At 43.4% G+C, this 15,686-nt stretch overlaps 1 protein-coding gene and 1 long non-coding RNA gene across 7 annotated transcripts in view; one reads left to right on the top strand and one right to left on the bottom strand.

The window, feature by feature from the left end:
• CCAR1 (cell division cycle and apoptosis regulator 1) overlaps nucleotides 1-8,669 on the bottom strand; it is a 27,397-nt gene extending 18,728 nt beyond the window's left edge. For 4 of the 5 annotated variants that reach the window (XM_085064304.1, XM_085064307.1, XM_085064305.1 and 1 more), the window contains exons 1-4: nucleotides 8,578-8,669; nucleotides 7,608-7,726; nucleotides 948-1,120; nucleotides 345-389 (exon numbers count right to left, since the gene is read on the bottom strand). In XM_085064304.1, coding sequence (XP_084920430.1) covers nucleotides 345-389; nucleotides 948-1,120; nucleotides 7,608-7,680 — 291 coding nt within the window. In that variant the 5' untranslated portion in view covers nucleotides 7,681-7,726; nucleotides 8,578-8,669. Of the gene's footprint in view, nucleotides 1-344; nucleotides 390-947; nucleotides 1,121-7,607; nucleotides 7,727-8,303; nucleotides 8,461-8,577 lie in introns of those variants that run through there. The other variant, XM_085064308.1, reaches the window with a different exon arrangement.
• Nucleotides 8,629-15,686, top strand: part of LOC146435598 (uncharacterized) — a 23,981-nt gene continuing 16,923 nt past the window's right edge. Inside the window, exon 1 of one of the 2 annotated variants that reach the window (XR_014853029.1) lies at nucleotides 8,629-9,107. This is a non-coding gene — a long non-coding RNA (uncharacterized LOC146435598). The remainder of the gene's footprint in view (nucleotides 9,108-15,686) is intronic. The other variant, XR_014853030.1, reaches the window with a different exon arrangement.

Below are 15,686 nucleotides of genomic sequence, written 5' to 3'. Positions count from 1 at the left end.
GAAGAACATAATAAAAATCCAAAAGGGAACTTTTTTTGGACAGCATCTTTCCAGCAGTTAAAATACACGGCCCTGTTTGGAGCAAAGTTCAGCAGGAATCATTTACACATGGAATAGTATGTATTTTTAAAATTCATTTTTGCATGAAGGTAGGCAGGTTTCTGTTCTGCACACGTCTTTCCCAATTTATGAACTTCAAGTTCTCTTTCACTACACAAAATATTACTTAAGTTTCTTTAACGACTTCCCACATGAGGATCATTTTGGAGACAAATCCTACAAGACACACAACTGACATTAATTTTAAAGTTATTTGTGATGTACACAGTAAGAATCAGACAAACCTGTTGCTGTACACTATAGAGAGTCTGCTGAGGTTGTGAATATTGCTGAAACAGATAAAAGCAAAATATATCATAAACAGGAGAATTATTACCACAATAATACCAAATAAAAGTTATCTGTTTAGCAAGTTCTAGATAGAAACAGTAATTTAAAATTTTTAATTAAAAAGTCCCAAATAATATCAACATATATAATTTTCCTAACAAATATTCTGAGCCTTTAGAGTGGACCCTGATGATCTCTTTCTAGCTAAAGTCAGCAACTTTTGTTAAGCCTGACACTTAGGTATTTAGGGCACATGATGAAACCATGCAAAATACGGTAAAAGATATATATAGTGATGTGAGGTACTTGAGATTCTCAATTCAGATGCAGCAAAACTCGCTCTCCCGAAGGGCTTTCCACAGACAAAAATCAGCCCCTCCATAGCCAAAATTCCCACCTTCACAGACTAATTCAACTACTGCTAGCTATAAACCTAAAATCCCCCCACTGTTAGGACAGGTTGACAGTGCAACATCCACCATTTCCCATTCTCCTTTCCCTCTGGATCCTCTCTCTTTCCGCAGCTCGGGGAGCGCTGGCTGCCGCGCCTCCTTTACCTGCTGCAGGGCCGCGGCCGCGGCTGCCGCCTGCTGCTGGAGCGCCGCGGTCTGCGTCAGCTGGTAGTTGGTGGGGGTCTGCGTGGTCAGCCCGGCGGCTGCCAGCGCCGTCTGCTGCGTGTAGATGGTCGGGGAGGCTCCGAGCAGCGAGGGCTGCTGCACCCCCAGGGCAGCTGCGGAGGGAACACAACCCGTGAGCACTCGGAGCACCTCGGGCACCCCAGCTTACACGGGATACGGGGCGCGATGCTTTACTCCTGAGTCAAGCTCACCAAAGAGGGGAATCAAGTTCCAAAATGCAGGGTAAAGGATCACATCCCACTAGCTTCACTTCTAAATTCACCTACCAATAGTAAACCACAGTAGGGGCACAGAGACCATTAAATTTCCTTCTCTTGAGCTGCTCATGATTTTATAGCTCTGTAGCTGTCACCCCCACCTGCACCCACCACAACACACCCCCCTGTAATTTCTTCAAGGTAATTCAGGTTCTGGATGAGCCAAATGAAGATTACTGCTCTGGTCTGTAAGTTAATACATTTCATTCTATCTGAAAGCAAGAGAAATCTTTACTGTAACAGCAGCTATGAAACAGAGGCTTATGGAACGTGTTCTCTGAAATCACACAAGTTTTTGCTTCACTCAGTGCTGTCTTTGTCCCCTGTGAGCTGGAGTTGTAGAAGTGGGGGCTAGTGGAGAAGGAACAGCCTTGTAACAACAGAGAATTTAATCAGTCCCCAAGTATGAGGGGACTCAAGCTCTCTCTAGCTCTTAATAGGAAGGGCTTGTGCTGCCCAGACTCAAACTGCCTAGAAGGAAAGATTAGTTTATTTTATTGTCATACCAGCTTTTAATTCACCACAGAACATAAGCAAATCACAAGGAGCAGCTATGCACAGTCTATGCTTCTGAACAAGGTACGCTTGAGACTTACAGATGGAACTTTTAGGTGACAAAGAGCCCTGCAAAATGCAAATCTCAGCAAAAAACTGCAAAGGTATCTGGAAACCTGCTCCTTCTTCAACTGGACTTTTTAAAAAAGTTATCTGCAGCTGCATGCTCAAATATCACTTCATTAAGCTATCAGTCTAGTCCATATGTTTAAATAAAACCAAAGAGAAACTCAGCAGGGAAACATACTGCCAGCAAAACCAGGTCAGCCAGCCATCTTCAGAACTGAGCAACATTCAAGATGAACAGGGTTCTTCCCTCTTCCAAAGCCATTAAAGACACACAATGAAATGAAGAACAGATTTACAGTATTCCTGCAAAGTTTGTGCTCCACACTGTTCTTACTGATGCAAAATGAAGCTTTCATTCCTGATCCAGGGAGGCAGTAAAACATAGCTTCTTGTTGGTGACCATCACCATAACGCACACAAAAATGCTGCACCAAACTCAACAGGTCCTGAATGATGTAATCCTTTCTACCACACTGCCCTTTACAGCAGAGCTCCATCTTCACAAAAAGAGTTGATGGCACTGATCATCTTAAAATGTTGGCATGAAACAGGAAAGAAATACATAAGCAACAGCGAAAATAATTGCTATCACTATGATCTGTATCAAATATTGTCACATAAGCATTCCAGGAAGTAACAGTATTTTTAAAGTGAAATTAAGCATTCTGCAGTGTACAGCATTTAATTAACTTTTCTCTCCTGGAAAATTCCAACATTTGCATTTCTTTAGAAGCCAGCAAACAAAATCTGAGGCTTCTCTCATGACAGACCCTTCATTGTCTTGATCCTCTTGCCTCCTGCTTGATCATGAGCTTCAATTTAAATGTGCAGTTTGGACTATCCAGAAGCACACCCTCATCTGGAACCTCACCAACATCTCACACAGCACACCTTACACAGACCTTTAAATATAATTCAAAAGCTTTGCTGCTGTATCCTGGAACAACTTTCACTTTTTTTGGCTGCAATACTTTGCTGGCTCACTCAAGGCAAATAACCAATGCATTCATCTTTCTCCTCTTACTGCCACATACCGAGCAGAAATTCCCATTAGTGCAGAAACTCACTCTATGCTGTTACCTTTGAATCTGTGTGACTATGCCAGCTACTGTCACTCAGTCTGAAGTTCTCACCTAATGTTGTTCCAACAAAGGGGGATGAAGTTGGGAAGCATTACCAAAAGCAAATTTCACAAGCTTCCTCCTACTTTTTGCGCCAAGGGTACCCACAGAAATGCTTACTCCCAAAACCAGACCTTGGGATTATGCAGTTCTTCAGTTTCACTACAGCAAATTCCCTTTCAGCACAACCCAGAATTATCTCAAGCAATTCCCAGCCCATCCTAAGACCCTTATCCCATTTTGTCAACTAAGGAAAAACAAGAAACTTTTTTTTGCCATCTCTACTGTCACTTTTTTGAGCATTTAATATTAACTGGGTATTTGTCATCTGCAACACTGCACATCAAATTACTAAGAAAGGGCAAAGACAGCCAAGATCCCCTCGAAGGATAACACCTGTAGAAACAAGTTTTTCAAAGCTGTATCTTGTTCCCACTGATTTGCCCCGAAGTGTTCCAGGACTTTCATCTGACTACCTTTCATCTGTGTACTCATCTTGGCCAAACAGGCTCCAATTAATTAGGTAACTGAGTTTGCATTACTAGTTGAAAAAAAAAAGGAAAGAGGAAAAAAAAAGGAAAAATCCCACAGAAAAACAAGAGACAGAGAATGAATCACAGACTGAGTCTGGAATTGACATCTGACTGCCATATTATTATTACTGGCAACACGCATCTGCAGTGGCAGACAATAGCTTCTTAGGATTTGTAATGATCTCAATAAGTACAGTGATGGAGATGCCTTCCTTCAAATGCAGTGCAAACAAGCCCCACTGGCACCAAATACAGCATGGCACCGCCAGCTGAAAGGGCTCAGACAGAAACTGGAGGTCCTAGGCTGCAGCTCTGGTTAGCTAATAGACATTTCTGATGTAGCAAACGCAACAACAGCATTTAGTAGTCCCTCTTCTTACTTCTAAACCCTAAAGATCTTTAAAAATTAGGGAAACATCTTCAAAGTACATAGCTACATATGTGTCCTTGGTAAGTAATGGGTTTATTAGAATTACAGCAAATGAGTACCCTGTGCAGGGCTTGGGACACTTCTCAGAGTTGTAAGAAATGGTGAGATTGGGGCCTTGGGTTTTCAAGTTTTTCCAAGCTTAACACACTTGCAATAAAAACACACACAGCTTACTCCAAAAATACTCCTTTCAAAAGGCACACACTCGAAACCAGGCTCAGCGTATTTGTCATGGGACATCTGTTTACAGCAAGCCAGCAAACTGTGCACCAGCTACTACTATTCCTTAGCAGCCTGAGATCCACCACGTGCTCACCCTATTCTTACACACTGCTTTAGTCACCTCACAGGGCCACCAGCAATAACACTGAGCTCCATGCACTTCAGCTCTCATCAGCTGCACCGTTCTTCACTCCAGTGCAATTAAGTCTTGATACAGCAAAGATAACACCACCAATCAGGCAGAGCACAGCAAAGCCAGGAGTTCCCCTGCACTACTGTTCTGTGAAACTAGGCTTTTCATCATAACCCTGAAAACAGCACAGGGCAAGCACTGCGACACAAATCAAAGATGTGCCAAAAATGAAGAGCTAAAGAGGAGGAGGGAATCCTCCTCTGCAGGCATTTCAGGAGTTTGCACATCATTATGCAAGTTAAAAGTAATTTTCTGTAGTAGGCATGATTTAATTTATGCTTTAACAGTGCTTAACCACCATGGTGGGGGCTTTATTCTGGTTTTTAGTCTTGTGATGCCTAAAACCACGAGATGAGGAGTAGAGAAAAAGTCACTGTGTTACATGTAGGAGTTTCTCTTCACACATCGATCTTTGCTGACACCTGGAATTGCCCATCTCTCTTCTAATACCACAGACACAGAGAGTAATTAGTAAACCCTCCCAAAGGGATCACAGAACCCTTCATTACACAGCATGTCAGTCTACAACTAGTGTGTCACACCTTCTTAATTAAGAGCTTTAACTCATTTAGTTACTTGTTCACCAGGGATGGCCAAAAAAAAAATCCCCTCACCGAAACAATGAAAAACATAAACCCCCAACCCTGACATTGCCTTCTTCACAAATATCAAATTCCTTTTATAACAACATCACTCACTGCTTCTGACAGCTTGAAAAAAAATACGAATCATGTTGCCTGTGTTACAAAAATCAAGATCTCCTTCTCTCATACCCAAGCACCTCGATGCTTTGTATACTGACACTTGGAAAAAACCAGCTGGCATGCATAAATTTATGTAACAGCTTTGGCCAACCCTCTAAACGTATTTTTTCAAAATGAGTTTGCCAACACTGAGATTCACAAGGGTAATCCAATATGCACAATTTCTTGAGTGCAGGCACAGGTGAGGAGCAGTTCAGGCTGGTCAGCACACCTGAGCACAGACAGCACTTCTTCCTTAGGAAACAGCCTCTGGACAGCCACAGCTTCACGTTGGAAGAGGCAAGTTCAACCAGAAACACTGTTCTTCAGCTCCCAACAGTGCCAAAGAGCACTGCTTACCTTCCAAAAGATGCTCCCTGTGTTCTGTACTATAAATCAAAATAGCCAATTAAAAAAGCAGGGAACGAGTATGTACCAAAACAGCAGCTGGGCAGAAGAATCCCAGGGACTGGACTCAACAGTGCACACAAGGAGGAAAGAGGATGCAGACACAGTGACTGTGTATTGCAGTAGGAATAGGAAAGGACACTCCAACACAAAGAGGACACTACAAATACTAACGTGGAGCTAGCACAGGAGGAAGGCAAAAGTGCAACCAAATGTTATGCCTTTAATGGCTCTCACACTGGAGTCAGGTGCTGCCGGGTCAGATAAACACCTCAAAACCCCTGGAGATACTGCCCTCATTGAGCAGTTGAAAAATCTCTCCAGTGACTGATTTGGCCAGTCCTATCCCAGTTACATTTGCACTTCATTTAATTTAAGGAGGCTTTGAAGTAGGCTAGCCCAGGGCAGAGTCACAAGCATAGGAAAATGGGTAAGAAGTTGATGTATGCTCAATCCACTCCTACTCCAGGGCCCCATCCTGGTCCTACCTCAGCAAGCCTAAGATGACTGCCAGCTCCTCCCCTTGGCAGGTTTTGTGCAGCTTTTCCTCTGAAATAGGACATGGAGCTGATCCTTCACCTTCCACTGCTACTTCTGATGTATTAGTTGTCACATCAGCCAACATATCAAGAACAGTCCAGCCCAGATGCTCCCATTCTTTGACAGCTTCAATGTATCCCACAGTCCAAAATGAGAACCAAAGGCAAAGTTTGTCTCTCCCACATTCCCAACCCTCTCCAGCTCTTAGGGGATTTCTTACAGAAGGAGACAGTGCCATTTATATAAGGGAAGTGGGAGCTATTCAGAGAAACAGTGAAAAACTGCCTGTGGGCGGCTAGTTAGGTACAGCAACAGTTTAGGTAGGGAATGGAGCAGAATGGGCATGGGGGAAAAGGAAAAGGCACGCTGGGACAGAGTACTGGGAGGCACATGGTGGGTGGCCATTCCCTGAGGATACACAGTGTGATTGGATCAGTGCCCATGGGAAAAACTGGGAGACAGAAGATTCACTTCAGGAAAGAAAACTGAGTCAGGAGAGGAGAAAAACTCCCACCCCAGACATGCACCTCCAAAGAATGTCATACATTCCCAACCTTTGCTAGGCTCCCAGACACGAAGCCATGGACAAAGGAAGTGTGACATTGAACTTCATATCAAATGAGAACAACTACAGAAACCACACACATCCTGAACCCTCCAAGTGCCACAGCTTTGCTGAAGCCTCTTCACACTGCACAACGTAACTTCAGCATTTAATTAACAGTTTGTATTCAAGAAGAGCAAAAGGCACTCCAGAACTGGAAATGGATGCATCAAAATTCATCACGTACCAAGCTTCACATTCTTGCCTCAAACCTTTTCTGCTGTAAACCAACATGAAACATGAAAATGGAGCCAGGTAGGTTTTTAAATAGTGGCCTGCAATTAAATAACACTTCTTAGCTAAATCAAAGGAATCCCTCTACCTTATTAGGGCAATACCTCTGGTTATAAAGATTTTTAAATTCTAATTTAGCCTTTTATAAAAAATACCCCTTTCTCACCCAACTAACAAACTTCAGAGACCTTTCCGCTATGTGACGTATGTCTAATATATTAATAACAGCAAAGTAATTTGTAAACATTGATTTAGGCTACCCAAGAAATGAAACTCAGGCAGCACTTAAACAATCTGCAATGCCTAACTAGAGCTGATATTATTTAATCTAGAAGCACGTAATTTGATAAAAGAGAATTTGATTTACACTTCGTTGGATATGAGTAATTTGATATGTTATTTATTGACTGAAACAATCAATACAAATTCACCTGGGATTTTACTTACACCCCTTAGGAAAAACAAACAACAAACAAACCCAACAGGCAGTATTAGGCAGTGACTTTTAAAGTCTCTATTGTAGGAAAAAACTCCCAACTTAAACCACTTAAATCGACTTTAGATAAGTTAGTTAGTTAGCATGGTGCCACTCTGAAGTGCATACCCAAGTATGGAATCTCCACATCTACTAGATGTCAGGGTTCAAACACTGAGTGATGTGTAAACTGACCTGGCTGAGACACCGCAGTAGCTGTAAACTGAGTAGCCCAAGGGGGATTTTTCTGTCCTCCAAACTGAGCCATGGCAGAAGGTAGAATCTCCTGGGTGTCTATCTTCTGTAACTGCAATCTAGTAAAATAAAGCGCAGCTGCAATCTTTGGAAACACATACCGTCAGGCTATTTAAATTCTGCCCCCCCCCCGAAAAAAAAAAGCAGAAACAGAGAAAAAAAAGTACTGAAATATTCTTTTTACATCTCAAAGCCTGGTGGGCAACATGTGTCACATATGGGAAACACAGAAAGTTGTAAGGCAAGTTATTTTATTTTCCTAAGGCACAAGCTCCATCCCCCACCTCTTAACAATGGGACTAACGCGACTTTAAACGCAAAAATGTATTCCCATGTCCAGAAAGACTTAGGGAAAGGTGACTCCGCAGAACCAAGGATTTGTATTTATTTTTTGTTTTCTAGGGCTGCTCTGAGCCGCCGCGGGAAAGCGCTGCCGGCAGCACATCGCACGCGTTCCCCCGCGGCCCGTTTCCGTCTCCGCGCACAAGGGCACGGAGCCCCGGGAGCCCCGGGAACCACGCGAGCACGGCCGGGCCGCGCAGCAGCTCCGCCGCCTCCCTCCCGGCCCTCCCCCCGTGCCTCGGCCCGCGCCCGCCCGCGCCCGCCCGCCACCGGGATCCGTGAAAGCTCCTTTACCCCCTCGGCAGCCTCTGCTCCCGGCCGCGAGCCCGGGCCCCGCCGCCGGGCGGAAAGCGCTGCACGGGAGAAAGGCAAGGGGAGGCGGCGGCGGCGCCGGGCCGGGCGGGCGGGAAGCGGGGCCTTCCCGCCCCTTCCTCTTCCTCCTCGTCCTCCCGCCGCCCCCGGTGAGCACCTCGGGCGCGGCCCCGCGCTCCCCACCCCGCCCGGCTCGGCTCCGGGGCAGCCGCCGGACCCCGCGCGCCCCCGGCCCCTCGCGCCGCGCCCGCGGTACCTGCGCGGGACCGCGCCGCCGCCATCGCCGCCCGCCCCGGCCGCCCGCACCGCGCAGGCGCCAACGCCCCGCGCACACGTCACGCCTGCGACCGCGCGAGGCGGCGCGCGCCCGGCCCTGCCGCGTGCGGGGCCCGCGCGGCTGTGGGGAGGGGCTCCGCCGCCATCTTGGGCGAGGCGGGGCGGGCGGGGCGCGGCGCCGCCATCTTGCGGCGGGGATGGCCTGAGGGCGGCGCGGGACCGGCCCGGTGTGGAGCCTCTCGGGGAGCCTCTCGGGGTGCCCCCGGTCCCCCTGCCCCGCCGACGGCTCGGCACCGGTCACACACACCGCGCGGTGCCGTATCGCTGTAGGATATAGCAGCCCTCAGCCGCTCCCGGCCCCGATAGCCGGCTGTCCGCGCACAAACGTGCTGTGGGCGAGTCTGTGGGGCACACGGGGTCAGCTGAGGGCAAGGCACAGCAGGCGCACCAGAGACGCAGCAAAGCTCTTAAGATGCTTTGAAACGGAAATTGCAGTCAGGAGTCAGTGCAGTAAGTAGTTTGGTAGTTCTGGGCAAGAGTAATTTCCTTAGTCTGAGTTGGAAGGGACTCAGAAGGATCATCGAGTCCAGTTCATTGAGTGAGTGGCCAATTCATGTAGGCATTGATCGAACCCATGATCTTGGCCTTGTTACAAAAAGCTTTCCGTCCTATAAATAGTTTTTTACATGAGTTGGTTTTGAAGTGAAATAGACACATTAATTCCTAATGCGTCTTGAGAACAAGTCAGCAAGACACACTTCATAAATGAAAATAGGATTTTGAAGTGTTACATTGTCATTAAAACCAGAAGTTGGTGATATAATAAAATCCTGAGAAACGGCAACATCAAACTCACTCGCAGTGAGAGTGGGTTATGTTGTAGGACGGCGTCTAGATAAAGAAAATCATCAGGTGAAAGTTTCTGCTAGCTTTTGGTAGTTAATAATATATAAAGACAGATCTGCCTTCGCTGTTTAAAATATATTTCAAATTAGATGAGGGTTTAGATGTTTCACACTCACACACACAGTCCTTTTTAAGTCTACGCATTTTAAACTTTATCTCTTCCTGGCATAACTCCATCCAGCTCAGTCAGTTGACTAGAGCAGAGTCTGTACCCTTTAACCTGGAAATAAGATTAAATGTTAAAAACGTTGTGGGACCTTCTCCCACATTATAGGTGAAAAGGACAATCGCAAAATTGTATTGAAGGAGAAACTACTTATCAGTGAATATCAGAGTATTGTGAAGTAGCTCTGTTTGGCACTTTTCTGACCCAGGGCCTTTTTGTCAGAGGATAAAGGCGCTCAGAATTTCACAGGAACCACAATCCTGATTTTCTGTACCTCAGGTAGAACATTTAATGTACTTTCTCCTTTCCAGATACTTACTGCTACCACTACCTGGCAGATTTTGCCACTGTCATTTATAGTACATTAATGATTGCTTTTGAATTCTTTAGGTCTCTTTATCCTCTACTCAAGACAAACCACACTGTTTTTATGATAAACAGTTGTAATGGAAGTGAAAAAATGTGTGCACTTCTAGTCTTGTTTCTCAGAATAATTCTAGGCACCCTGACTACTTTTTAAATGCATTGGACAATTGAATCCAAAATTGATGAGGGGACAGAACTGTGAAATACATGAGATTTCTACAAGTTACCTTAAAATAATGAGGGGCAAAACCCATAAAGCATTTTGTTGCTTCTCGCTTTCTGGGTGGTTACAGGAGGTAAGAATATGCTGGGGATATTGTGGGGAGAAATTACAATTTTTAGAGTTTATAATCAAAGAACATCACACATATTTTCACACAGTCCATACATTTAACAAAATCAATTGGAAAAGCACAAAGAGAACTTAGTACCAGGAAATTCTACAGTTCAAATAGTGTATAATTTGGATCTCTGGCCTTTGCCTGGGAAATCCATTGAGTTCATCTGTGGCACCTTCCACAGTGCTGGACAGGCTCTGTCCTGAGAAGCAGAGACATAATGGCATTTGTCACTGAACAAATCTTTACTGTCTTCAAAGGGCTCCTGAGGTGTCTCAGAGCAGTAACTGTGTCACGAGCTCAGCACAAAGCACAAGAGTTTGCTGCAGGGGGTTTGCACTCAAAAAGGGATGACTAGGTGCCAGCTGCACATCACCTTAGTCGTTGCCTGTGGAAATATGTTCTGCCTTACAGCCCTGGAAAAGTGGAAGTGCATTTTTGTAAGAATGTTTTGTCTTTCTGTTGAAAATGAGAGAATGGTTAAGGCTGGTTGTAAGGAAATTTTAAGAACTGTGTGCTTTAGAGGGAAGTTCCTGTTGACTTACACTAGCACAAAGTGCTTCACCACTAATACATCTCCGTATATTATTGACATTGTGTAGAGAATTCAACACCATAATCAAGGCATTCTGACTGCACACCTGCAATAGAGTGTCCTTTACATGAAAAAAAATTAAACACCAAACAGTTGTCCCTGTACAGCAGCAACAGATCTACTGTGATATTCTCTTGCATTCTTGGTAGAATGAAACTAGTTTCAGGTATCTTAGATGTCTGCTATGAAAGAAAAATATAGAAGGAAATGTGGAAAAGGCTTATTTTTGGTCAGAAACACCACCCTCCCCCCCAAACTGATTTGATTCTATTGTGCATTTCAGGGACAGAATTGGAAGAAAAACTATGATCTTCTGATGAACATGCTTTTGACAACCTGTACTATTGATAAGACACAAAAATCAGTGTTTCATACCTAACGTGAAGCTGCTGGAAAAAAAATGAATAAAGATGCTATATCTGTTCAGCTAAATGCTAGTAATAGGGAGATAGTTATTTCACTCAATTTTGATGATGAAAAATCTTTCTTCCTCATATTCTTGTTGGAAATACATTTCTATGCATCCTGTTCAATTCCTGAATTAACTTTCAGATCTGTACATGTCACTACTGGAACCTCCTTTTTGGAGCTGTTGTGGGATTTTTTAATGTATTCTCTTCAGAAGGCCAGAAGAGATCATTCAGAGAGAGTGAGACACATTTTTACCTTTCTAGATATCCAGGAATGGTGGCAACAGTCCAGTTAATGGCTTTTTTTATGCTTAAATTGTAATACAAGTGCAGCATGTAAGCATCTAAGCAAATTATCATTGTTTTTTTTCTGCACAAAAATTTCTGTTGTAGTCCTCCTTTTGACTGAAGCCATAATGTACTTTACGCTTTCCCAAACATGTGATACAGTCAGTACTGAAGTTTAGAAATAAATATAAAAACCTGAAGTTTATTACATACTGCTATACCAAGTGTTTGACAAAAGTATTTCTGAACTGGTCAGAATACAAGAATACAGGAACAACGGCACAGAATTAAGTCAACCTGCTCAGGTTTAGCTGATCCCAAGTAACTTTTGTTTGTTTTTAAGAGTCCCAGGGTAAGGAGGGAAAAGCTTTTATGGTCTGCTGTATTGAAATTAAAATTAAATGCATTGAGAACAGACTTCTGACAAAGTTTAAAGGAGTAAAAATGTTGTAGCATAAATAAAATAATTACTTTGAAGGTAATAGATACCAGAAGCATAGAGAGAAATTTTCATCTTGATAAAAGGGATAAATTTTTTTTTAGTGAGAGCAACTGAGAGAGTCCCCATCACTGGAGGTTTTCCAGACACAACCAAGCAGGGTGCTAGAAAATCCCACCTAGGCTTCTTTTTCCACAAAAGGTGGGACTGGGTGACATTCTGAGGTCCCCAGTGATCTATGAACTTCACGTACAAAAAAAGAGATGGCATTCACATTGCCCAGGAACCACAAGAATAGTGGCCTTTTGTAAAGTCCTATGTTTTAAGGATTCCTTTTTTCTTACCCAATCTGACTTGCATGCAAATCGTCAGTATCTTCTGGAAGGCCCTATTTTAATAGGTGTATTGGGTTTGACTGCCACACAGAAAGAATTTCTCAGCTCTCTGCTTATAATTTTGGGGTAACTCAGCTATATGAAAGCCAGAGTGAAGGCACGTCTATAGACAGGCAATAAAGAAGAGCAATTAGAAGAAAAAGCCTGACCACCTTTAAAATCTTAGTTCCACTGCTTGAGAAGCAGGAGATGGAGAGCTGAGAACCCATTGCCCTTTCAGCACTACCCTCAGTGTTCAGCCTCTGCCCGTAACAGAGCACAGGCCTCTCTGGTCTGCAGGACAGCTGAGTGCAGAGGTACAGAGGTTTAACTCGCAGGCTGCCATGTACAGGAAGAACAGGGAACATCTGTGGCTAGCACAGGTTTTTCCCATGAGAAGTTTTCTTGTGTTTTGTAAATAAAGTTTGGATGTTGTTGGAACAGTGTCCCAGAACTTGGGCAGTGCAGGCCTTGCCAATCAGGCCTGGGGGAAGGCTTCTGACTGACCAATCTGGGTGACTTTTGAGAACTCTATATATGTGATGAAATCAAAACAATAAAGGTCATTCCTTCTTGCCACTGAGAACTGATGCATTCATGACTCTGCTAGCTGCTCAACAGCGACAGAACATCCTGAGAACTTCTATGTGCAACATGAGCCCCAAGTAAGGCCTCCTTCAGTGGGAGACAACAAAGGAGCATGACTAAAACTCTGATTTCTACTCTGTTTGCTCAGAGGCGATAGAAGTTGTGTATAAAAGGAACACTTATCTGTATTCTTTGGGGGTTCCAGAGCCTCAGGCACTTGACAGGCTGGCTGGTGAACACTCTACACACAACACTTCTGGGTTTGCTTTTTTTTAAAAAAATTTTTGAGTACCTACCTAGTAAGAGCTATGGCCTAAGGAGGATTGTTATGTTGTGACACCGCTGAACTACTTACTGCCCCTTACCCTCACAGAACAAGATAATTTAACAAGAATAGATGTTCTTTAATAACAAGAACAAGATAATAACAAGAACAAGATAATAACAAGAACAGATCAACAAATCCCACCCTTAAAATCTGGAGGAGCCTAACCCAGGTGACTCCTTACAAGGCTTTCTGCTATTGTGGAAGTGAGCTAGGGTCTAGCACAGAAGTGGTTGCTTGACAAAGCAGTGGATCAGTGCTTCATTTCCCTGAAGGGATTCTGCAAGTGAAGGGAGTCAAAGTCATCCTCATGCAAAAACAGTCTGTGTAAAAGAAAGTGGTCACAAGAAAGTGAACTGCAGACTTTTTACACTACAGGAAACAAAGGTTTTGCTGTTCTGAGCTGAAAACAAAGGCTAAGTCATGCCTCTAGCAGCAATTTAGGACTCCTTTAGCATCAAACAGCATAAAAGTATTACGTAGTTATGTTACAAATGGAGATGTACACATGGTATGGCGGGATTGTAAGCAATGTTTGGCCTGGTGTAAAAAGACATGCACATTTTCAAGAATTCGAGTGCTAAGAATTTTGCATATAGTAGTATATATCACAAAAGCAAAAGAGTATCCAGAAGTACACAGGCTGGACATGGAATTGGAGGCTCATCTTGGGAATTGTGTTCCAGCCAATGGTTATTGAAATAGTTTGGTTTGAATTTCCACATTTTAAATATTTTTTTAGTTTTTCTAAGATTAAAAACACAGATGGGTGTTTTATTTTTGCTGGTGTTTTATTGTAGACTATCTAGGCTGTTTCTTGAACCAAAACACTAACTGAAGCATTGCCTTGCTTGTGTTTAAATGACATTTGAATATGTTGCTTGTTCTGATACACAGAATGCACAGAAAGTCCAATATTTTGATGAATACCCTTTTGAATGTAAACTAATACTCTGTGTTAAGTATTAACTATTAACAACAGTAACCAGCATTAGCATTGTTGAACAGCATTCAAACCCTGACGTTCCATGTTCTATAGCAGCACAGGAGTACTACAGAAAACTTTTGACTGTAGCACCAGCAAAAACACTTGTTTTGCAGCTAATTAATTAACAATTAATACCATTTTAATAGGCATTGTAATCTAAAGCTTAAGAATTTAAAAGCAACCAACTGTACTACATCAATATCCTATTACCTTGTATAATAGGTATATAAGAAATCCAGGATATAAAAAAAAGCACTAAAGCGATCTCCAGATGTTAAACTCACTTTTGGCAACAGGGATGCCAGGGCAGGTAAATTTAGTTTAGTTTTGTTCCCAGAAGGTAGAGGCGAAGCTGTGTTTTAAAATCTTTATATGTAGTATACTCCATAACCTATGAGGAAATACAGTTCTGAGTGGAACACACTGCCTGGGGGGGAACGCAAAATGCAGTTGGCTGGCAGTACCTTAAAAGGACCTGGGAAACGTTTGTCATTGATTGCTCTTCCTCAGTAATGGCATTCTTGGGTCTGGTCCAAGTCTTGAAATGCCTTTTAAAATCCACATGCTTTCTTAAGATACCTATGCTGGGGATTCCTGACTCTAATAATGAACCCTGGAACATGTGACTGTGTCAGAAGACTTAACAGTACAGTTCAGAGATGGCCTGGGGCAGCTTGGGAGATGTTGCTCTAAAACCCCAGTAGTGATTATCTTTAAAAGAGCAGCAGCTTACATGGGAGGGTCAAAGCTTTCCTTTCAGATGATCACATCCACCTCCCAGGAATTAGAAGTACCATATCATACAACATAGCTTCCTTCCAGGGCATTAGTGAAGCCAGAGGAGAGCAGCATTTTTCTGCCCTCTAGGAGATTCCAGTTACCTGGAAAATCGTTTTTGCTTATTTTGATGCTGTATGTACTGGAGGAGGAAAAGAAGCAAATACAAACAAAGTTATAGTCCTCCTTTTCCTCAGATCTAAACAACAGGAATTCTGTTTAGTATTGTTGTTCTGCACTATAATGTCAGATAGCAAAGGAGGTTGAGGTCTGTCTTGAGAAAAAACCCCAACCATACCCTCTGCTCTGTAGCAAATAAAACCTGGACTGCTTCCAGCAGCTGGGAATTAAATGCCATAGTAAATGATTCCCATAAGCTTGCTCTGCCAGGCAGGTAGCAAATAGAGACACTGTGTAGATGTGTTCACAAACTGTTTTGTCTCTTTTAGTCAGAAGATGAAGTTCAGATTTTCTGGCTGTTTCTCTTGTGTGGGCTCAGTCAGTCCAGCCTGAAGCAGAGGCAGACTGG

This window comes from Lichenostomus cassidix, chromosome 6 (assembly GCF_008360975.1).
Source record: "Lichenostomus cassidix isolate B80296 chromosome 6, HeHo_3.0, whole genome shotgun sequence".
Classification (NCBI taxonomy): domain Eukaryota; kingdom Metazoa; phylum Chordata; class Aves; order Passeriformes; family Meliphagidae; genus Lichenostomus; species Lichenostomus cassidix.
The sequence above is the reverse complement of the archived record's forward strand: the minus strand, read 5'-3'. Positions and strand labels throughout refer to the sequence as shown.